The following is a 24,114-nucleotide window of genomic DNA, read 5'->3' on the forward strand; positions in this document are numbered from 1 at the left end:
AATTACCCCGTGTCGGTGCAGCTCAGCTTTACGACTAGATTAGTTCACACTGGGATAAGCCACGCTGCTAAAGGAATATTTTTTTTAATGAAAGAAAAAAAAAACCCTTCGAATTCTTACATTGCAGATAATCAGTGAAAAGATAGCTACTTCTCATTTATAAGTGTCTATTATCTTCATAGCTTTAGATTAGATTTCCTCTTTAATCAATTTTTTTTAAATTTGTCGACCTCTTTATTTAATGGAGCCTTGATTCTTTGTATGTGAATTTTTTTTTTTTTTTTATTGGAAAGGCGGATATACAGAGAGGAGAATCTTCCATCCGATGATTCACTCCCCAAGTGAGCGCAACGGGTCGATACTATGCCGATCCGAAGCCAGGAGCCTCTTCCGGGTCTCCCACGCGGGTGCAGGGTCCCAAAGCTTTGGGCCGTCCTCGACTGCTTTCCCAGGCCACAGGCAGGGAGCTGGAAGGGAAGCGGGGCTTCCGGGATTAGAACCGGCGCCCATATGGGATCCCGGGCGTGCAAGGCGAGGACTTAACCACTTGCGCCACCGCGCCGGGCCCCTTTGTATGTGAATTTAAAATGTTGCCTCAAAAGTTAAAAACTAAATGCTGATCCAAAAAAATGTCATTTCCTACTAATCTACAGGTATCATACAATAAATGTTGATTTTTTGATAACTTTTTCTTTTCAGAGTAACGCTTTTATTGTACTCTGGCTTCCGATTTTCAAAGGGGTCTGTTTCTCTCCATGTCTACTTCTTAAATGAAATATTGTTGACTTGCTAATTTGAAAGCCACTGGGAGTGTGAATGTTTCCTGTGATCCAATTAGACCCTGGGCTTCTGTTGCAATTTGGAATTTGGGCTCTGTTTTCTTGGCGGGGTGCAGGGGTCAGCTCTGTGCTGGTAATAACTTTTTATCCTGTTCCCAAAAAAGTCTGCAGAAGTTCCAAAACTTGGATGTGCCGGCAGGTCAGCCGCAAGAAAAAGAGGGTCAGTTCTGGTTCTTATTAGAGGCAGGCAGGTACACTGACTCCCAGCTTCAACCTCTGTGCCAATGCTTGTTTTCATGTTTATCTTTTGAAAAGCTTTTAACATGTATTGCTTGAGAGATGGGTGAGATGGGATGAGAAGGAGACAGAGAGAGAGAAAAAAAGAGAGAGAGAGAGAGAGAGAGAGAATTTCTCTAATCTGGTTCAAGCATCCGTACAGGTCTAGCTAAGTCAGACCAAAGCTAAAAGCAAGGGGTTCAATGCATGTCTCCCAGGTGAGCGACTGGGCTTTGATCCCCGAGCCATCACTCCTGCAAGCCAGCCTCTGCGTTAGCAGGGAACAGAGGTTAGGAGTCAGAACCAGCATGAGACCCTTGAGCCCGTGTTAACACGCAGACGAACCTGCCCCTTCTCTTTCCTATTCAAGAGTATTATCCGTGGCTATCAAATTATGGATTCATTTTTCGTCTTCCTTTTTGGTATTGAGGATATGTTATTTTATTACCATCTTGCTTCCACGGCCTCATGATGCAGTGACCCATCCTCACAGCTTCTCCCTTTTCTTCTGCTGCTTTCCAAGACTTTTTTTTTATATATAGCATTTCTTTTCCAGATGTTTCCATCTAAGGTGTTGACATCTGGTCATGTCTACACATATCCAACGTGTTTCTTGACGAATTCTTTATCTGTAATTAAATGTTTTAGAAAATTTGGGAGCATCCAGCCAGTATTTCTTTCAAAACGTTTGCTTTTCTAATCTCCCCCTATTCTCCTTTTTGGAACTCCGGTAAGACATAGCGATTTGGCCTTAGAAAATGCACCACACGTATCCAAAAGTCTGTTTTCTTTCTCCAAGCTTTTTCCTTGGAGTTCCCACAACTGAGTAAGTTCCATTGATCCATCTTCAAGTGTATTGTCTCTTTTTTCAACCTCAAACATCCAATCTGCCATGAAACTCATGGAGTGCATATTTCATTGTGGTTCCTGTGGTTCTAAAATTTTCTTTCATTCCTGGTTGTTTCTATTTCTTTGTTGACTTTTCCTTTCTTTTTAGTCGTTAAAACCATGTCTCTAGCTTTTGAACAAATTTTCCTGTAGTTCCTTTAGCGTTTCTGTACTAGCCATAGTAGTATCTTTCATTATTATTTATTGAATCCAATGCTTGCATTATGTTAACTTCTTTGTTATCTCTGATTCTTAATCATACTTTTCCTGAATTATGGATAATGAATTTTGTTTCTGAATATTAGGCACTACAGATAATTCTCTGGGCTTAAATTCTGGTAACTTCTCTTGAGTGTTCATTCTTATTATAGTATGCTTTTTGTTATTACCCAATCACTTGGAACTTGTTTGATATAGTATTATGCTTTGGTAATGTTTGGTGCTTCAGGCTAGTCACTAATAATTTTACAGGACTTTTGAGCTTGTAACTCTGTTTTCCATGACTTTCCAGATCTTGGTTATATATATTGATAGAACAGGTTAACAGTAGGTCTTATTCTAGAATGTGCTGTGTATTTGTAAATGCCCAGTCCAGCTTATGTCAGCTGGATGCCAGAAGTTTTAAAGGAGGCGTTAGCAGGCTGTCCCAATGCCATCTAGCATCGCTCTTTCCCCCAGTACTGTTGAGTCTAAACTTTGTTCTGTCTGCTGCTTCCCACGGCAGCCGCCGTGGGCTCCGTGTAGCTTGGACACATCCACCACCAGCTCATAACGCGTTCTTACGTGGCTTTCTTGGATTTTCTTTCTGGAGAGATCTGTTTCTGTGCTGTTCCACATTAGAGAATTCATTTTCTTCTGTTGCCTTAACTGTTCACACCTCCCTTCTCCTCTCAGGGAGAACACTCGGTTCTAATTGGATTCCAACCGCTACTTCCTAGGAAGTGATCCCTGGGAAGAGAAGGGATGCTGATGAAAATTACTTTGTGATTTTTGCCCATTACTCAGTACCTAAAAATCATTTCCTCGCGCAACCCTTCTAGCTTTGTTTTTATTTGTATTTAGCTTACTGCAGAAAGATGCCATACATCATTTAGCTCATCATGGCCAATGGTCATATTGAATTCAGAAAGAACTTTTAAAAATTCTGTTTCTTTATATTTACTTGAACTCCTGATTTTGTCATTCATTTTAATGTTTGAAAACGAGTTTTATTTTGTCATTGTGCACTACATATCACACACATCTATTTTTTCAAAATATTATGTATTCATTTGTTATTTGCGTGGCAGAGTGAGAAAAAATGAGGCATGGAAATGGGGAGAAAGAGAAACTTGTTTCTTCTCTTGGTTCACTTTCCAAATGCTTGGAGTATTCAGGCATCCAACGCTGCCCATTTGAAGCCAAGAGCCAGGAAGCCCAGCTGGTCTCCCACATGGGTGCCAGGGACCCAAGCACTTGGCATATCTTCCACTGTGCCGCCCCCTTCCGCCCCCCGTCCATCCCAGGTACATCAGCCAGGAGCTCCATTGGAAATAGAACCACCAAGACTCAAGCTGGCTCTCCCGTGTGAGATCTTAGCCATGCAGTGGCAGTTTAAGCCTCCTCGACAGAATACTGACCCCACACCCTCTGATTTTTTGAAATGTCTGAAATGTCCTTATTATAATTTTGCTTGGGGACTTTCCAAGTGTATTTTAGTGCATTGCAAATAAGTTCTTAATTTTCTTTATTACTAAAAAAATCTTTTAGCTAAATTTAGGCCTAAAGAAAATAGCAATTTAACTGATTTATATTTAAAAAAAATAATTTGGTATCTTCCTCTTCTATAAACACAGATGCTGAGACATGAAATAGGCCAAAAGGAATGATTGTGTTTGTCTCTCATGATTCTGAAATGCTAACACAAAACAATTCCAGTGCTGAGGAGTCTCTCCCTTGACGTGGGAACCTTTGTCTGTACTCCTTGTGGCCAAATGAAAGCCACTCCTTGAGAAATTTTTCATGTACTTGTTCATGTCTGAAGGTGCTCAGGAGCCCAGTGAAATGAATGGTGTTATCTAATCAACTTGAATTCTGTGTTTTACCCTAAAAAGCACCAAAGTGTTTTCATCTTTCTGCTAACGACAGCTGCAGTCACCTGTTTAATTAGGTAGCCGAGGATTTTCAAATAACCCTCCGAATTCCTTAGTAAACACTTCGGGGGAGATGATTGGATCCTTGGTAGAGGTTGCCTGTCCAAGGCCATGCTGACCAAGCTGTGCCTCTGCGGAGTCCCTGGCTCTCGCTGCTTCCGTGCTGAGTCGGAAGATGTCAATGGCAGTGTCCTATTCCAGGCTCACAGAGTGGCACAGCTGTCCCCGGTGTGAAGCCACCGTGTTCATCGTCCCATTTTAGAGGCACTGTGATGTTATTTAGTTATTTATTCACTTTGGTAAAGGAGCATGCGTGCTTAGAATCGTCACCTCTTAAAGTAGATTCAGGTAAAAAAAAAAAAAAGAAAAAGAAAACTAAAGTAGATTCATGAGTCTATAAAGACATATGAGTCAGTTTCATTCTCGCATTGTTTTTTCCTGTTTTCATTTCCTGGGTCCATCTCCTTTAAAAATGTCCCTACCATTTAGGCATATCCTGAGAAATACATTTCCACGGGAGAAATACAATTGTGAAAAATGGAATTATTCTATCAATAGTTGTCCGGATCAAAAATAAAACCCCAGTTGTGTTTCTCCTCGGAAAGTTATTTTGAAATGCAAGTGAAACATTTGACTACGTCACCTAGCTACATGGGAAGGGTCAGTTTCCCCGTGCTCATAGTTTGTTGTTATTATCCAAACCACCCTCCCAGTAGTCTTTCTTTCAGATATAGAAATCCTCTTTGTGTGTGTCAGTTGCCAAAAGGACGAGGATGTCACTTTTAGAATGTTGGTTAGGAGGAATCAGGAAGAAAGTTGGTTATGGATTTGGTTTTCCAGAATACATGTTTAGTTCTTTCGCATAGCACACCCATTCTTGACTTCTCTCCAACAATGCGCTCAATACAACACGTTCACACTAACTTCCCCCGAGTTACACGAGATGTGTGTGAGATTTGAAATGGATGCAGTGTCTTGCAGATGATGCTAGATCAATATAGACCAGTATCTTTTTTTTTTTGTAGCTAAATATGCGCAGACCGTAATCTCGTTGTTAAGCCACTAGCCCTCCCTCCTCTTCGGTGAGAAAACATTTTAGCATCTCATTGCTGTCTTTCTTTTTTCTAGACCGAGGCACTGTGCAAAAGGTGGTTGTCCTTCCTACAAACAGTTCTACCAATGGCGAGCTCATTCTGGAAGAGCTAGAAGTTTTTAAGGTTTGAACATTCCCCTCCATTAATCTCAGAACATGCAATGATGAATGGCATTCTTTGATTTTTCCCAGCTACTGAAGAGGAAAAAATATTGGAGAAAAGATCAAATAAGTGAACGTGATTAATGTTCGAGGGTAGGAAAACAGCAGATAAAATAAGAAATATAGAACAAATATTTCGGTGACTTGTTTTTTTTTACACGTCAGTGTCTCTTAACATAAAAGGGTTCAGTTTTGTTTTTTTTTCAGCTATCATCGCAACATGAAGAATCTGGGCCGTCATTATTTTTTAACAAATGAGCTCTTGGGGTCAGGGTCTTAAAGATTTCAGCATGAAAGGACTTTTATCATTTTGCTTCACCAGCCACTGACACCAGATGGCTTCACAGTATAGATTCCGAGATAAGATTTCTTATATTTTTGTAGGCAGTTATTTCAAGAAGAATCGCTTGGTTATCTCGTGTTTTATTGCTTTAAATTCAAATGTCACTCTCACTCAACACAACCAGCGTCTCTTGGCTACTCAGCGTCTCGTGTTCTAAGCTTGCATTATTCCCATTGTTATTATTCTACGCTTCCTGAAATTTGGGACCTAAAAATAAAAAGGGAACAAAAACATAGCCCAAAAGGTCCGAACCAGGGAGCTTGGGGCCTGTGACAGGCCACGCGGTCAGGGCAGGGTGGCTGCTGTTTCTGAGTCTGTGAAGTGGCAGAGTGGACTCGTGGGATCATTCCTATGACCTCCTCCCATGTGATATGCATCCATGGAGATGGAGTAGTGGATAAGGCTCAGCCACAGGAACCTTGAACGCTCGGGAAGCCTTGACATGGTGTTGGTCCTGCTGCAGGCCACTGTTTCTAGTGAATTCTACCAGGCAGAATGAAAGACGTGCAGCGGCTGGGACAGCAGCAAAGCAGCACATCAGAACAGCCATGCGTACGTACACCCAGCTCTTGGCTGTGCTCAGCCGGGTGTACTCAGAACGCTTTGGTTCCTTAACGTATGCCCGTGATCACCCCAAATCTTCATTTTATAAACATAGACGTGGTTGTGATACACGCAGTGTTGCAAGATTTCGCTGAAAATTTAAGTAAAGAGAAATATAAGAAGAGGAACCTAGATAGAAAATCTAACAAACTTTGGAAAGTTTCCCAATATGTTATTATACACTGATAATACCTTGCAGGTTTTAATGCCAGCCATGACTTCCTTTTTGATTGTTGCATGAAAATGATGCTCATAGAATAGTGTTAATATTCAAATACTTTCCATGTCTTATATTGTAAAGTATTGCCTCACTAGATCAAGCAAAATTAATCACACATAAAATATTTTTTTTCTCAGTCATTTTAGCAGGGACACCTAGGCTGGTTAGATATGTGTAGAGTGCCTTTTTATGAAGTTTTCTTATAGACAATGAAAGGATTATGTTGTGGCACTTCATTTTTAATACTGCTTATCAGTCCACGTTTATAAAGTGAGTCGGACTTAAATCCAAACATGTGCGTTAGGGGAATGCCCCTTAAGAGCTGCAACTTGTCCCGATCATGTGTTAACTGCACATGGCCTGCTGTTTGACCTATGCTGCTATTATCATCTTGAGGAATAAACTCTCAACGAAAACTAGAATCACTCAAGATGTATGTAGGAGGCACCAGTCCGTGAGAGTCCAAAAATTGAGCTTTCTTACTGATGCATGTGCCAACAGTGATGGATGTGGCCAAATCGAGAGACACAGTTACCAAAATACAACAACTGCACAGTGTGGTCTTTGTGTCACCTTTCCCGAGGTGAGGTAGAAATAATTAAGTGTGGATGAGACCGTGTGACGGGGGCAGGAGGAAAGAGTGTATTTAAGTCTTAGGAAGTCCCTAGCCCAGGGGACGCACTGATACACTGCTGCAAACAGCCTGGCGTGTGAAAACCAACGCTGTTGGCCTTCCGTGGAGAACTGTCACCCCCGCTCGCAGTCCCCTCTTCCTGTTTCCTGAAGACAAGTCTTCCTTTGCATGTACTTGCAGTGATAACTTTTGCCTAGGTGTTTATGAATTCTACCACATGCATATGTGTGTGTGTGTGTGTGTTTACAAGGAATGATCAAAAACTCCTTATATTTGGGAGTTAAAGATATCATTTAAGGGTTTTCAACTGCGTATCGCTTGAGAAAGGAAATGATTGGGGATGCATTTTCTCATGAGAGCTCACTGCCCCTCCTTAACTTACATCTGGGATCTTCATCAAGTTCCAAGAAGTCTAGCTCAATTATTACATCTATCCGAGAGGGATAATAGGGAGGAAAGGGCAACAAGAGAAGAAAATGGGGAGGAGGAAGAGAAAGAGGAATGCATGAATCCCTTTACCTGCAAAAAGTGTGTTGTGCAAAAACAATAGGATATTTAAAAAGAAGTAACAGCACAATCACTTTCAGATGATTTGTATTTCGGGAAATTCTGTGGTTGTTTCACTCATTCAGATTGGTCAGTATTTTTTGCAAAAGTGACATTGAGTGTAGCTAGCCGAATATATCTTTCCAGTGCCATCCTTGACAGCCCCACAGTGGCATCTTGGGCAAATGCCTACTGTGAAGAATTTAGACGGGGCATCCCCAAAAACAGCCTCTCCAAAGATGGTACTAGATCAAAGCTGAATTCAGTGTTGGAGAGACGGTTCATGAAAGCTCTCGTTTTTCTCAAATCTTACTTTTCTCCGACTTCCTGTACTGATAGATACGTTGCAATTACCTTGTTTATTTATGCATGTATCATGTTCAGAACAAGAAAATATACTTGACAGCTAAGTACAGGAGTACATGCTATAAAAGCATATGACACAGTGTTTATTTTCTCACATAGCGACAAAATGATGATTTCTTAAGTTTAACAGATTGTGTGGAAAGGTGACTCATTTGCACAACTAATGCATTGTTTTCTGATTTTTTAGAATCGTGTTCCCATAACAACCATGAAAATTTCATCCAAAAAGGTAAATAATGATTCACATTCCTGTTCTTTTCATAAATTTTGCTATTAGCCAAATGTATAAACTTCAAGCATCTGCTTTACTATGAACAAAATTATTAGTGTTAAATGCCACGAGATTATTTTTGACATAAAACCCATTCATTCCTATCGGTTTATTTTCGTATAAAAGTTCGTCAGAGCAGACCATAGAGACAGCCAAGATACGCAATGTTTGTGTCACCTGTATTCTCCAATATTCGAGTGTGTGAAGCCAATTAAAATCAGAGCAGTCTTTCTGGAGGAAAATAATTGGATAATGTTTGGGCAGCTCTCACATAAGAGAGGGGCCTGGCATGCATGGTGGATCCACTTTAAAATCCCTGCTCTTAATCTGCTGTCTAAAATGCACAATGCCTTCTTTCGTGTTGATTTGTAAGGAAATGTGACTTTCCAATGTGTGAGCATGCCATTAACACCAGAAAGAAAGGTAGAACTTAAAAGCTGAAATCTAAGAGTTAAACATTTGGGGGACAAAGTATTGGACCAGTGATAACCAGAAATCTGAAGCACCTTCTCCTTTTGTGCATTGATCTGGCCAGGCAAAGCCTCATGCCAGTAGGCACACATGTAAGACATGCATGTGTGAGGGCCCCAAAGGTATCATCTGAAAACAAAATCTCGAAAGGGTGAAGCAATAGGAACAAGAGAGAGAAGGCTTCAGAATGGGGGCTGGCATGTGCTTGTCCCCCGGCCTGTCCTTCAGTTAGGAATCAGTCATTGAACACCACTGACCGCAGCTCCAACAACCGCACAGTAGGGCCCTTCCCTGCAAAGAGCTGATTTATCCAAATTGCCAACATCAAGTGCATCCTTCGTGACCGCTATCTGTGAGCGCCTGCGACCTGTTTTTTTTGGACTGTGGAATAAAGGTTTCAATATTAGTACAACTGACTGCGTAGATTTAGCCCTGGTGACCGTATCTGGTCTGTTAAGACAAAGTGGGATTTGGTAATCAGTCTTGCGTTGTTTCCATTTGACCAAATTTTATGAGGAAAAATAAACAGGGGATGATAGAACTAAACATGTCATCTGTAAAAATGTTTGGATGGTACATGACAAACATTTTCCCAGGAAACACGCAGCTATGTATCATTTTGTGTAATGTCCCGGGACCGTGATCCAAATTAGGGCTCTCTTTGATGTCAGCGGGGAAGCCCTTGGTTTATGGTAGCTTAATGGGAAGAGAGAAAGAGCAGAATTCCACATGGATCCATTTGAAAGAATTACTTCTCATTAAACACCAAGTCTGCATCCACATGATGTAGCAATCCATAGGGGCACGAGTGTCATGTTGCTTTTGGTTTCTATGCTCCGTCTGTCTTCAAAATATTATAGCAAATGTGCTTTAAAATGTTTTGTTAAAACAACTGGTACAGGCAGTTATTTCATTTTTTGGAAGTCATTTGCACAATGGCCTGTTGCGTTGTTTCTTTAGGAGGAAGGGGGCTGCTGTTAGTGAAGGGGCTGCTGTTAGTGAAACACCTGCTTTGCATCTCTAAGTATCACAGATTTAGTCCGTTTCTTAATACTTAAGGACTTTATTGCTCATTTGTGACTATTTTTAATTTATTCACGTATCCATACAAAAGAAAATAGCTGGATACATTAAAAATATATTGTCTTGAATGAAATCGTGTGGGTCTTTTCCCCAGGCGTAGTAGTTTTTGTAAAATAGTTTGATCGAATTCATGTATTCACTGTTGATTCATCAATCAAACAAACAGGACTTATTTCACGTGTTCCTCGGCCAGTCGTCTTTGTCAAAGCATGAGACTGTTCGCCCCTACCTCGCGATCAACAGTTGACTTAGCATAATTACCTAAGACCTAATGGAGTAAGACAGGACTTGAACGATGGTTTAGATTCGAGAATTTACGGAATTGGCTCTACCATTACTGTTAATGAAACAATAAGTAAGCAACACCTCCAGAGCAGTTCTATGCATTTTACTGTGCTGGCCACTCCAAATTATTTTTTTACAAAAAACGCTACAGGCTAAGTATTCCTTACTCATTGACGAGTGAGTAAGGAAGCTGAGATTGGGCAGAACTACTCAGCAGCTGTGTTGCTGCGAGGAGACTAAGAGCTCCAGCGTCAACTGCGCCCGCACAGACTGCGTCACCGACTGTCCAGGTCTCAGTGATATGGGGGGAAGTATGAATGCACGTCCCTCGTACCCGCAGCTACTCAAGTTCGAGCTCAGAGCTCCTGCTCAAAATTGCATTATTTACTTTAAGTCCTTTGGAAAAGAAACTGTGCCAATTAAAAAACTCCTTTCCTGAGAATTACGTTGTCCGGCCCGGCGCGGTGGCGCAAGTGGTTAAGGGCCTTGCCTTGCATGCCCGGGATCCCATATGAACGCCGGTTCTAATCCCGGCAGCCCCGCTTCCCTTCCAGCTCCCTGCCTGTGGCCCAGGAAGCCAGTCGAGGACGGCCCAAAGCTTTGGGATCCTGCACCCACGTGGGAGACCCGGAAAAGGTTCCTGGCTTTGGATTGGCATAGCATCGGCTGTTGCGCTCACTTGGGGAGTGAATCATCGGACAGAAGATCTTCCTCTCTGTCTCTCCTCTCTGTATATCGCCTTTCCAATAAAAAATAAAATAAATCTTAAAAAAAAAAAAAAGAGCTACGTTATCTGAAGCAATTGGAAGGGAAGAAGCTGTCACACTACCCAGTTAGAAGATCTTTCTGGATGATTTTGTTTAGGCTGATGAAGGCAGCTGCCTCTTGCAGAAATGTTTCGATGTTTCAGCTCACACACTGATATTCTTTAGACAAATTGGAATGCAACCTAAATAAGTAATATAACACATGCCAAGGCAGATGACCGAAATGTTTCTTGGTGTCATCTAATACCCCAGTCCAAAAAGAAAAAAGAAAGGTACTATTTTTGCTTCTAACTGAAAACACCCTTTGTGTTCATTGCTTTTCCAAATCTATAAAGGCTCGTGTTGCCAGAGTTGAAAGATAAAGCTTCCTCCTGCTTTGCCAAGAGGCATTATTCAATGTAAAAGAAAGAAAATATCGTCATTCAAATCTGTAATGTGGTAGCTACAAGCTGAGAGAACAATGAAGTTCAATGTTCAAAATATGTTCCCACTCTACATGGAGCTCAGAAGGGTTTTTTTTTTCTTTTCTTTCTGTAACAGAAAAGGGGTAATGTTATAGGCACATGAATGTAGCAAAATTCTATTTATTTTGGCTTGGAAACCTGGTGTGCTTTCGCTGTTCATTTTCAGTTTGTCTCCAAATCAACGTGGGACTCCATGGGCGTATGTTATGAAACATTCTTGCTGGAAAGTCTGCTTTTGAACTTCCCCATCTGATCTAAATCATCATGGTTTCTCTCACAGCAACAGTTGTACGTGAGCTCCAATGAAGGGATTTCCCAAGTGTCCCTGCATCGTTGCCACACCTACGGCACAGCCTGCGCTGACTGTTGCCTGGCCAGGGACCCGTACTGCGCCTGGGACGGCAAGTCCTGCTCCAGATTCTACCCGACGGGCAAGCGGTAAGGGCTAAACATTCGACTGACAAATAGGATGTATGCTGCCAGACGTAGCAACTTGCTCTCCATCGGGGCGATGGGTGCAGTTTTCTTCAAAAGGAAAAAAAAGCATTCAAATAGTAGCTATATTTAACATAGGCGAAGGAACTAGCCAGGCCTTATAACTTGAGATTCTTACAGAGAAGGAGATGTTGAAAGATGTCGGGATAGCATTTAGGTTTTTTTTTTTTTTTTCACTTCAACTAATTTATGTGTTTGGTTGTTTTTATGTGATCCACTCTATGTTTAGATTGCATCGTCTTGGCCCACATTGCGCCCTTAGTTTACAATGAAATGTTTGTCCCCCCCAGATGACAGAAACAAAGATATTATCTAGAGCGAGGCCAACTGTATCCTTCAGGCTTCGGGGAGTGTTTTCTCAATGTGGGTTCCCTGATTCCCTGGATGGTCTTGACAACCGAGAGAGAGAGAGAGAGAGAGAGAGAGAGAGAGAGAGAGAGAGAGAGGGGATGGCTTGATTAACAGAGAAAAGCGTTCTGTGGCAGGTGCATTTTGTCCAAGGAAAGACTCACTCAGGGAACACTGGAGCAACCATGTCCAGGTGGCAAAGGGCCACTAGTAGAAAAAAACAGCTTGAAGAACAAAATGGCAGAGAATTCAGGGGGAAGCCAAGGTAATCAGTGCTTTCAATCTTACTGTGATGTTGGTCATGATGGGTACACGGGCCAAAACCTATAAAAATTAACATCAACAGAGGAACAAATAGGACCAGCCACGAGTGCTAAGAATGTTCCAAGTGGAGCCCTCCTGGCTGATGGTTTGTAGCTTTTACTCTCTGTAACACATATGTTCGGTTAAGTCCCGTGACAGGTGATTAAAATCGCCCTTGCTGTAGCCCAAGTATTCTGATCTTTTTAATCCTTTGTTTTGATATCAAAGACCTATCTTGGAACAAATATTTCCAAGCACTGTTCTAGAAAGTCAACTTATATCACGGAAAACAAAGGCAAAGAATTGAATGTTCTGCCTTCTGGAATAATCATTTCTAATGGAGGAAGATGGGTGGTAATTCAAGAAGGAAAATATCCAATCCTCATACCTCAAGTAATGATAAGGTTTATGAATTTAAAATCAACAAAGAAGGCGTGGGAAGCACATGGGAATCAGGGGTTGTGATGCTATGTGGGTGGTAAGGAAGCCTTCCTGAAGGTGTGCTGTTTGAATCTCAAGCTTTCTTTGAAGCTCCGGGCTAGGAAGTTTGGGTGAGGGTGGATGGTAGAAGTTGTAAGATAAGCTTTTTACTGTAGGTCCTTGTGAGATGCAATAATTATTCAGCAATAATAGCAGTAGAGCCATCACAAAAGTGGTCCAGGAGCCAGCACCGTGGTTTCATGGGCTGTTCCCCCCTGCTATGGTTCTGGCATTCCAGTGGGCACTGGTGAGTGTTCACATTGCTCCACTTCTGATCAAGCTCTCTGTTCATGGCCTGGAAATCAGCAGAGGATGGTGCAAGTCCTTGGGACCGTGCACCCATTTGGGAGATCCGGAAGAGGCTCTTGGCTGCACTGGCTTTGGATCAGCTCAGCTCTAAGCCAGTGCGGCCATTTGGAAAGTTAAGCAGGGAATGAAATACGTTCTCTCTATCTTCTCTCTCTGTAAATCTGCCCTTCCAATTAAAAAAAGAAGAAGAAGAAATCTTTATTTTAAAAGTGGTTCGATCCTGATTTCTTCTTCTTTTTTTAATTTATCCTCTCAGACATTATTTTAGAAAATTTTGGTCGAATGTTTCTAAAATTGCACATGCTTAATGACAGAGTCTAACTTTACCTAGGAATCCGGTAACATAGCAGGTTTCAAGTGATTTCATCACGCATGGTAGCTGGGAGGGATAGGCTTTATTCAGGTTGAAGGCTGGGTTCATTATCAGCTCTCTGGTGGATACGTTGAATCATTGACTGGGAAATGTCAGGTTCCTCCATCAACCAATCAGACCGTCTCTTTTAGTTTTGAGGACAACTCAGGCCATCCGCAGAGTCTGATGTTTCAATTGGCAGCGCTAATACTGAGTCCTGTTAATGTACTTGTATGCTTGCAGGAGGAGTCGGAGACAAGACGTGAGACATGGCAACCCACTGACCCAATGCAGAGGGTTTAATCTCAAAGGTATGAGAAGCTAACTCAATCAGCCCTGGCCAGTGGCACCGGGCTCCCTGTCATGTTTCAGTAAAGAGAAACGCATTTAGAGCCAAGTCTCTCGCTTTGAAGCAATTCACCGTAGAAATTTCTGGTATTGAAAGATAGCAATTAAAGGTATTACTGATTAAGATTTCTGACACTCGAATTCCCGAAAACACACATACTTGCAGTAATTGGTGTTTTTACTCCTATACATTCTAATTACAGGTTTTCATAGTCATTGCCCTTTTCAGCAAAAAAATGAATTGCTTTCATAATTTATTGTTGAACACATCCAACAATGTTTTTGATCCTGGTAAAAAATAGGTAGTGTAGCATTTAGGATTGTAGCCATGTTGCAGTGTGTGGTTTTACATCCCCAAATGCATTCACTCAGCCAGTCCCCAGGCATCGTTCGTTTTGCCAAACTCTATCCCTGCGTCCATTCCACTCTCACCAGCCCCTACCGGTGCCATTCTATGTGTTAGGAATTTCGTACAAGTGTGGCTCTGGTACAGTCAACTTGTACAACTCTTGGCCTGCCGTGATTGCCCTGCTGTCACACAGCATCAAAGTCGCCCAGGTCTGTTCGTCCCCTTTCGTGTCGTGTGTCCGCATTATCTCCCGAGCCAAGCCTGAGGAATCCTCTGTGGGGCTCGCCCACAAGCTGCGGTGTGCCAAGCCACTTGTCTGTTGTGCCAACATCATGTCCAGATGGGCTGCGGTGCCTGCTTACTGCTCACAGCCCTGCCTTGTGGATCCCTTCTTTGCATCCAGGAAGCGCAGACACCGTAGCATTACACACCCCGACTCTTCCCTTCCTCCCACCAACTGGGAAGTAGCCCCTGGCGGTCCTTTCTCCTGATGCCCCGAGGTGCTTAGAGCTGTGTTGCTTTGGAAAATTAGCCCAAGGCCTCCCCTTAAGGATGCTTTGAAGCCGTGGATTCTCCTTTAGTAAAGGATATTGTTCTCGTAAGGAACTGCCCTAACCACAGGGAACAAATGAAGGCAGATTGGAATTAATTGTTCCTGAGGTCTAATTGCTGAAATAAAGTTAATTGTTCCTGAAGTCTCAGTGCTGAAATAAAACACAATCGCTGTGTCTGTGGTAACACTCAGGCATATTCTGAGAATGTGTCAAACTCCATGCACAGTGGTGATCCATATTGATGCTGAATCCGTGTCCGAATCCCAGTGTCTTTTTCTGGTGATGCACTGAATGCGCATGGATCTAGATTAGAATGGATTTTTATCCCTGCTCTGTGAGTGAGAATTGATCTAAGTGATGATATTAAATGCTTGGCCTCATTCAATGATTTCATTCAGGAGTTCATTGTAACCCCTGTTTGGGAGTGGAACTGGGGCACAAGGCAGATGCGTGGCTTGGCTGTGGTTGCATGGCTAGCTGAGCTGAAGCTGCGATGTCATCCCTGATCCCACAGGCTGTTCCCCACCACTCCGTCCTCCTGCTGCAGCCATACTGTGCACTCTGCGGCTTCCTGTGTTTCTAAAGGTCCTCCATGCCACACGGAGGGGTGGGCTTGAGCAGTGGGGCAGTGGGGAAAGCTACTTTTGCTATCGATGAGTCCCTACCAACGCTGCTTCTGTTCTGTCCTCCTCTCTGTAACTCTGACTTCCCAAATAAATAAGTAAAACATTTTCAAGGGGAACACACGCTGGCCATGTGGCGTAGCAGACAAAGCCACCACCTGCTACCCCTGCATCCTCTATTGGCACCGGTTCGTGTCCTGGATGCTCTGTTTATTCTCCACCTCCCTGCTAATGGCCTGGGAAAGGCCAAGGAAGATGACTCAAATGTTTGACTATCCGCTACCCACATGGGAGGCTCAGATGAAGTTCTGGCCCTTCGTTTCAACATGGCCAAAGTGCTACCGCTGTGGCCCTCTGGGGGGTGAACCCACGGACAAAGAGTTTTCTATCCCTTTCCGTGTCTTCATTCTCTGTGCGTAACTGTGACTTGCAAACTGAATACACCCAGCTGTTTAAATACTCTCACCTCTGTTTATTCAGCTAAGAAACCCTCACTTGCAAATGCATCATAATAATCAGGTGGCCACAATTATAAGAAATAGTTCTTGGTGTAGGTTCTTGCCAATCAACATGGTTCCCCTCACCAATAGTGCAGCCTTGGTTAGACTAACCTCGCATACTGAGAAGTAAAGATGTGTTACACTAGGCATCTTTTACTTCTAAATACCTACTGTGCCATGATGCGAGATAAAATAGCAGAATGTCGACCTTGCAACTGTTATTCAACTACGGTGATAATATGGGGGAATGGAGAGAGAGGATGAGTATGAAGAATGAGGAATACTTGTGCCCATAAAAATGTGTTATAAAAAATAATAACAGAAAAATCATTTGCCCCACCCTCTTATGCTTTTATTATTTTTGAGATTGCTTGATTTATTTATTTTAGAAAAGTGATAAAGTAGGTGACAGAAAGAGAAAAAATCTTCCATCCCCTGTTTCACTCTGCATTTGGTCATAACCACCAGGGCTCATTTAGACAGGAATCGTAAGCCCGAAGCTTCTTCCAGGTCTCCCACGTGGGCGGCAGGGGCCCAAACACTTGGACCATTTCTTATGCTTCGGCCACTCCAGTTGCAGAGAACTGGATCAGCAGTGGATGAGGCAGGATTCGAACTGGTGCCCTTGTAAGATGCTGGCATCAAAAGTGGAAGCGTTACCTGCAGAACCACAATGACAGCCCCCTTGTCCCTTTATGATAAAAAACACCAAGGGAACGATGGAGAGGAATGACCTTGTTCCGTGGTCACGCTGCCTTCTGCTGGCTGCACGACTCGATGACCGTGTCACAGAAAAAGCATGTCACCGGACAGCGCGTGCTCTAACTTCTGCGCTCTCTCTTGTTCTGCTTTTGCTCCTCAGAATATAGAAATGCAGCTGAAATTGTTCAGTACGGAGTGAAAAATAACACCACGTTCCTCGAGTGTGCCCCCAAGTCTCCCCAGGCATCCATCAAGTGGTTGTTACAGAAAGACAAGGACAGGAGGAAAGAGGTGAGTGACTCGGCAGACACCATCCAGGAGGCCTCCGGAAGGAGCCTTCAGTCACTGGCCCCTTGGCCAAGTTCAGGTCAATGGAAAAGTCCTGACCTGTGAACGTCCCCTCTTCTGTCTTTGCTGCGACAAGGGCCACCCCCCTTCAAAACCCTTTGTTCTTGGAATGGATGGATTAATTGGAAATCTTCGCTTGTCTTTTTTTTACCTCTGTGTTTGAATCAAGAGTTGGGGCACCAAGACCTTGGTCTTGACACAAGGAGGTGTTGGTGAAAGAAATAAGGTGAATCTGGAAGCCACATTCTCCCACAGCAGCACCTTAGGGTGACTCACAAGATCAGAGAGGTCCTCAACAAGATCCTAGTTTTCCGCAGCAAAGAAATGATTCCGCAGCCTACCTTGTATGGCACGCAACATTTTTCTGCTGTGAGGTCATCCGTTTTCCTGCTTTTGCTTTTTTTTTCCCCCCTACCACGCACACACTCCACATAGGTGAGACACGAATGGCTTATGGGAACATCACCGGTATTGATTTGATGTGGAAGAAAGCAAGCCTAAAATTTTCCAATCACAAGGCACTCACTGTCCCGTTTTACTGAGGGTAAAAGCTGTTGAAAAAGTGGTGGAGGTGGGAGAATACAGTCAAAGCATTACCATTTTGTCTGATATGTATATCCTTAAAGATGCCTGAAGACTCATCCTTTCGGAATTCCGTGTCCTCTGGTGGCAATGTTGTTGCTAAGTGTTGAGTTGAACAAGGCTAAGTAGCATGCCCACCGGGGCACAGGTCATCACCAAATCACAGCTCCTGAAATAAACATTGGTTCCTCACCCAGGGATTCTTTGCAACACTGTGGGCTGCCTGGGAGCTCTTGAGTGGGCTATGTATCCTGTCTTCAGGGATGTTAAGGGGGCAGATGAGTGTCCTTGCCCATCAAAGGAGGTTTCATTGTTTGGAGGAAAAAGGATTTCATTCACAGAGCTTGATATTTTTCCCCCCACACTTCTGTGAAACTTTAAGAAACCTTTGAAAGAAACTTCATGACAATGATCAGAGATTGCCTTTTGACTATAAAAAGAAAAAAAAATCTGCTATAAAAATGTCCTGAAGTTTCTGCAGTTTAATTGATGACTTTAAGATAACCTAAAGTGGAAGTCACTGTGCTGGTGAGAGCCAGGGCTAGGCCAATGAATGCATGGACAGGAAAAATTCTTCCAGAAAAAAACCTCAGAGCTTGGCTACAAATTGTATAACTGGTTCTCAACCCAAAAATTACCTCCTATGGATAAAATACTTCCTTTCAATCAGTAAAATAGTTCATATGAAACAATATCCAAATGAATGAGTAGTTCCCATTGCTTAAATAATTTTTCTATGGTTTTGGATACACGCCATAGGAATTAATCGTATGATTTTAAATGTGATGTGTTATACATGGGAGCATTTCATGATGTTTGCAGCACTTTATTTCAACATTGAAGAGTGTGGCAACTGAACTGGCACAATGTTGATGTTTCTTACAAACTCAAAAACAAGAATAAACTAACTGAAGATTTGATACCATTAATTCTGGCACAGTCATGAACAGCTGTTCAGTTCGAAATTGACTCAAAAATGAACAAACTACAAAGCTAAAAAAACTAATTTAATCAGAACACGTTTCTGCTTATTCTTAATTTAATTAGAAAAGCTATTTGTGTTTTACCAAATTTGTCTTGATTCTTACTATTTCAGACAAACACACATGTTGTACATGTTACTGGTGTGCAAAAATCGAGCATTTTCTAAAACAGATAAAGTAACAAAAACTCGGGACCAAAATACTCCTACTAGTTCATATTTAATGGCATAAATTAAAATCCGAGAGCCTGTTTCTGCATTAGCATTTATTCCCACTTTTCAGGCTAAAAGAATTTCTCTGATTCTCTGTTCCTCCAAATGTGCTTTATAAATTCTTTCTCCCTGTCTCTCTCTCTCACACACACACACACACACACACACACACACACACACACTCAAGGAATCTATCAGGACACTTGGGGTCAGTTTCCTTTTAACAACTGTATAGTATTCTCTGGTGTGACTACATCTTGGATTAGGTTGCTTTTTATTTTTCCTCTAGCCAGAAACACAAGGCAGGGCCCATGGAGGTGGGTTAAGCTGCCATCTGTGATGTCAGTCTCACAGGAGAGGTAGTTGAGTTCCGGCTCTTTCCAATCCAGCACCCTCCTGCGGATGGGTTTGGAAAGACAGCACAAGGTGGCCCAAGTGCTTGCAAGGCCCCCCACCGCCCAATCACCCACATTGGAGACAAGATGGAATTCCAGCTTCCAGTCTTCAGTGTGGTACAACCCTGGTCATTCGGGCCACTTGGATGCGAGAACTAGCTCTCTCTCTCTCTCTCTCTCTCCATCTGTACATATGCCTTTCAAATAAATAACTCTTGAAACATACACACACAACGTAAACAAACATTACAGATTTTTAAGACTGTCTTCTAAATGAGTTCCTACAAATGGAATGGCTGCATCAGAATGTGCATGCTTTAATTAATTAATTAATTAATTTAACTAAATTGGACTCAGAAAACGTTCTTTGATGTTGCCTAGACAGGCCAAAGCTTTCATTTTTCTTTCAATTTCTGCATGACTCTCCTTAATCGTTAGGTTATTGTTGAGGTACATTTAAATGTAAAAAGATTAACATCTAAACTTGTGTTTTTATTTCCTCCCAAGGATTCTCTCTTTTCTAATTCTGTTCTATCAATGCGCTTTCAATACTGTGTTTGCATTTTTATGCTTTTCCATAGTTGATTTTTTTTTATATGGATTAAATGCAGCCATTCAGGAAGTAAGCATTTAGCTTAGCAGTTAAGACCCCCAAGAAGCCTGCAACCCACACTACACGACCCAGGTTCAAGTCCTGCTTCCACCTCCTCAGTCCAGCTTCCCGTAACCACAGCCCCTAAGAGGAAGCAGCAGTTTCCAACTAATTAATTCACTTTAAAAAAAAACACACACACAATGGGGTCAAGGGTCTTTGTCCGCTGAGCAGGAAGCTGTTTGGTACTTACCGAAACTTGTGAAGACCCGGACTATTCTGTATGTGTTGGTTTATCATTTCAGAAAATATAGTTTTGGAAATGTAGTAGGTTTCATTTTCAACCCAGCGCAGTGGCTGAAATGGCTAATCATCTTCCTGCAGGCGCCAGCATTACATACAGACATAGTTCATGTCCTGGCTCCTCCACCTGCTATAGTTTTCTGCTTGTGCCCTGGGAAAGCAGCAATGGATGGCCTAAAGCTTGGGACCCTGCCTCCACATTGTGAAACCTGGCAGAACTTTCTGGCTCCTGGCTCCAGATCAGCTTAGCTCAGGTTGTTAGGGCCATTTGGGGACGCAAGATCTTTCTCCATCCCTCTTTCTCTCTATCAATCTACCTTTCCAGTTAAACAAACAAACAAAAAAATCCATCTTCAAAAACTACGTTTCTTTGTCAGGTTAAGCTGAATGAACGCATCATCGCCACGTCCCAAGGACTCCTGATCCGCTCTGTTCAAGACTCTGACCAAGGACTGTATCATTGCATTGCAACAGAAAACAGCTTCAAGCAGACCATAGCCAAGATCAACTTCAAGGTGTTAGATTCCGAAACAGTGGCTGTCGTAACTGAAAAATGGTCCCCGTGGACCTGGGCCAGCTCCATGAGGGCCCTCCCCTTCCACCCCAAGGACATCATGGGGGCGTTCAGCCACTCCGAAATGCAGATGATCAATCAATACTGCAAAGACACTCGCTCTCAACACCACCACCATGGCGAGGAGACACAGAGGATGAGAGGGGACTACGGCAAGCTTAAGGCGCTCATCAGCAGCCGGAAAAGCAGGAACAGGAGGAATCAATTGCCTGAGTCATAATCGACTCTCCCGGTGTGGGTTAAGCCTCTGATAACAAATGCTCAGTCTGCAAAACAGCCACGTTTTGAACAGTCTTGTGCTTTGCCCTTGAGAAATCACTGAACTAAGGTCATTACTCTTCAAGTGAAGGTTTTCCACGAACTGAAATGAGCATGCGTTTTCTTGTATAATATCGACTAGCACTAGACTTGTCATGGTCTTCATGGTGCATAGAAGTATTTAACTGAACCCAAATTTTATTTATATCCTTTATTCACCTTCAAACTCCATCCGGCGGCTACAAAAGTAAGAGTCGCTGTATCCCTCAATTGAGACAGGGTCCTCATCCTGGGCTATTGCTATCCTGTTCTCTGAGTCCAGAGTTCTGACCGGCAGTGCTTTTTCTGCAGGAAAGCAAATTCCACATCTGCAGTTTTCATGTAGAGAAAGTCATACACAAATGCAAGAAACAGAACAGCCGGCAGCAGAAACGTAGTCAGTATACTTGACACGGAAGGGGCCATTTAAGAGCGATACGAAAACACGAATGCATCATAAAGGCAAAGAAGGTTTTGATACGCTGCCAGTGAAGTGCGGAGGTGTTTTCAGATCCGAGGTCTTGTCCGTTGCTGATATCTGTCACGGACCTCTGTTGCCTCGTTTCAGGTAGATTAAAAAATGGGTAACTTACACCATAAAGCAGAGAGAGCAGAGGAGCCGTTGGGTTTATCTTGTTACATGATCATCTTCTGAGCAGAAGCACTTTTCGGGGAAAAGTTATTTTAAGTTATTCTAGACTGACCTACAGCCTTCCACTATTTAATTGATGACTGTGTCGTACCTGGTTTTCGTATTGGCATTTGTCAATAGGAAAAGGGACAGAGTTTGGAAGTCTCGAGCTTCTCTGTGGGGAAGGAAATCAGCAAAAAGGAGAAAAGATGGAAAAAAGCCAAGTAGGAAATTCAGTAGTAAGAGGAAATGTGTTAGTAAATGTGGTTCACATTCAAATTAGGTAGTCGAGCTGGGTGATGAATTGTCACTGTTTTAGAAAGCGAGGCTCACATACTAGACTCTAAACTGATTTTTAAGTCAATATTTTATTTTTTATAAGCTTTTGCTTGTGGTGGGGAGGTACTCATTATGTCAAGAAAGGAAAAATAATATAAAAATATTCATTTTATTTATGTTAGTATTATATTGTTTTTTCTTTCACGCATCCTTTGAAATGAAATTATGTTCACTGGTAAATGTGGAAAGTTTTATGATTAATAAAATTATTATCTCCTAATTGTGTGTTTGGATAATTATATTAGAGTAATTTCATATTGAAATCATCTTCTCCCCATAGAAATTAGATGAGGAAAATGCAATACATTTCCTCTTGTTCCTATATTTTAAAAACACAGCGTGGGGCTTTGCAATTCATTTGCTTTGAAGACATCTCCATGTTTTCAGACGAATACAAAACTTGTGCCAAATTCCTAAGTATAAGCTGGTGTTAAAATTATATCCGAAATTAAGAACCTGTGAAGCAGGTCATTAAGGTCATACTGCTGCCCTTTAAGAAATTTCAATGCGAAACTTCAAGAAGTAGTACCACTGTCAAAATGAATGGGGTTACCAGTCCAAGCCTGCGACTGTGATTAAATGGTGACAAGTCATGGCATTCTAGGGTGGCAGTTAAAAAGAACAAAGCAACGGCAAACCAGATTTAAAAATCTATCCCAAGTGTATCTAATTCTAAACTTATCTTCAAAGAAGTTGGCACTGCGCATGGTTTGTCTGCCTTAAAGATGTTAGGTTTCTTGTCACCTCTGCCTGAGCAAACCAAACTGTATCCATGCAAAACGAAATCATGTTCTGTATTTGTGATCAATCTATGCCACACGCACAGTCAAAAGTCATTGTGTAAGCATCACAATTCCCCCGGCTTCACGTCAACCCAAACTGATAGCTAATAAGTTATTTGATTTAATATCATGATTGTGCTATTTAATGCCCTTTATTTTGCCCGTTACTAAAATGTCTATGCCTTTATCACTTTTCTTTTAAAACTTCAGATGTTGTCTTCCAACATAACCCTGCCAAATGTAAAGAAAATTTTTTTCCCAAAAGTATCATTCATGGTTATTGAACATATATGGTTGGCTGGTTTTATTTTGCGTAAGTTGACGATTTCATGACTTGGTACTTTTTTTTTTTCCGATTGTATTGTCCATACAGTTGCCTAGAAATGTGCTTTTGCCCCTCCCGGTGTAGGTTTGTGAATAGCATGATGGAATCATCCAATGAATCTTAAATCTTTGTTAAAAAGCAAGTTAAATGTAATTAGCCCACGAAAATGTAATTGGATACTTAAATTATTGGTCCGGAAAAATAAAACATGTTGAATTCCCCAAAGGAAGTCTTTGGCTGTTGTTCTAATGTACAATGTAGCTGCTTATTAATGTGGCAGAATCAGTTTAATCCTCGTCATTATCATGAACATCTATTTGTGTAACAAGTACATATCAAGACATTTTCCACCTTTGAAATTCCAGAGGGGTTCCCATGGAAAAAAAAATGGGTTTCAAAAATTTTATGGGAAATAAAGAATAGGTAGACCACTATCTCTGGATTTCAAAGTTATCTGTAACAACATATCTTTGATATTTCTTATATTTAAAAGACAGAAAAGAGACAGTGACATACTATCAAGTATGTCATCTGCTGATTCACTTCTCAAAAGCCCAGGACAGCTGCGGCTGAGCTGGACTGAAGCCAGGAGGCAGGAACTCAGCTGGAGTCTCAGATACAGGGACCAAATATTTTAACCATCACCTAATCTTCCCAGGGTACCAGCTAGCAGGAAGTTGGAATCAGAAATGGAGTTGAAACTCAAGCCCAGGCAGTGCCTTTGACAGCTAAAGCCTGTGGAGCAGGTAATATCTTTGAAATAAAAGAAGCCTTTGTTAAAGTCAGAGGAAGGAAGCCACAGGTTAGAACATAATCCTCTTAACACTTTTGACTGACAGAACCCTTTTTCTAACTTGGGGCTTCAGGTCTGTAATAATGTGAGTGGAGGAAAGAATAAGTTGGATTCTGCATGCAGGCTGATCCTCCACCCCGTGGTGCAAACATCTCACAGGGGCAGTAGTTTTTTAAGTCGTGGCTGTTCCACTTTCAACCCAGCTGTCTGCT

General features: G+C 42.1%; 1 protein-coding gene across 2 annotated transcripts in view; it reads left to right on the forward strand.

The window, feature by feature from the left end:
• SEMA3C (semaphorin 3C) overlaps window positions 1–23,330 on the forward strand; it is a 136,431-nt gene extending 113,101 nt beyond the window's left edge. For both annotated transcript variants that reach the window (XM_040971092.1, XM_040971102.1), the window contains 6 exons: window positions 5,204–5,292; window positions 8,230–8,271; window positions 11,664–11,821; window positions 13,914–13,981; window positions 16,907–17,037; window positions 20,539–23,330. In XM_040971092.1, the coding sequence (XP_040827026.1) occupies window positions 5,204–5,292; window positions 8,230–8,271; window positions 11,664–11,821; window positions 13,914–13,981; window positions 16,907–17,037; window positions 20,539–20,955 (905 nt within the window). In that variant the 3' untranslated portion in view covers window positions 20,956–23,330. The remainder of the gene's footprint in view (window positions 1–5,203; window positions 5,293–8,229; window positions 8,272–11,663; window positions 11,822–13,913; window positions 13,982–16,906; window positions 17,038–20,538) is intronic.
• The last annotated feature ends 784 nt before the right edge of the window (window positions 23,331–24,114 follow it).

This window comes from Ochotona curzoniae, unplaced genomic scaffold (genome assembly GCF_017591425.1).
Source record: "Ochotona curzoniae isolate NIBS_2020 unplaced genomic scaffold, NIBS_Ocur_1.0 contig_21, whole genome shotgun sequence".
Taxonomy (NCBI): Eukaryota; Metazoa; Chordata; class Mammalia; order Lagomorpha; family Ochotonidae; genus Ochotona; species Ochotona curzoniae.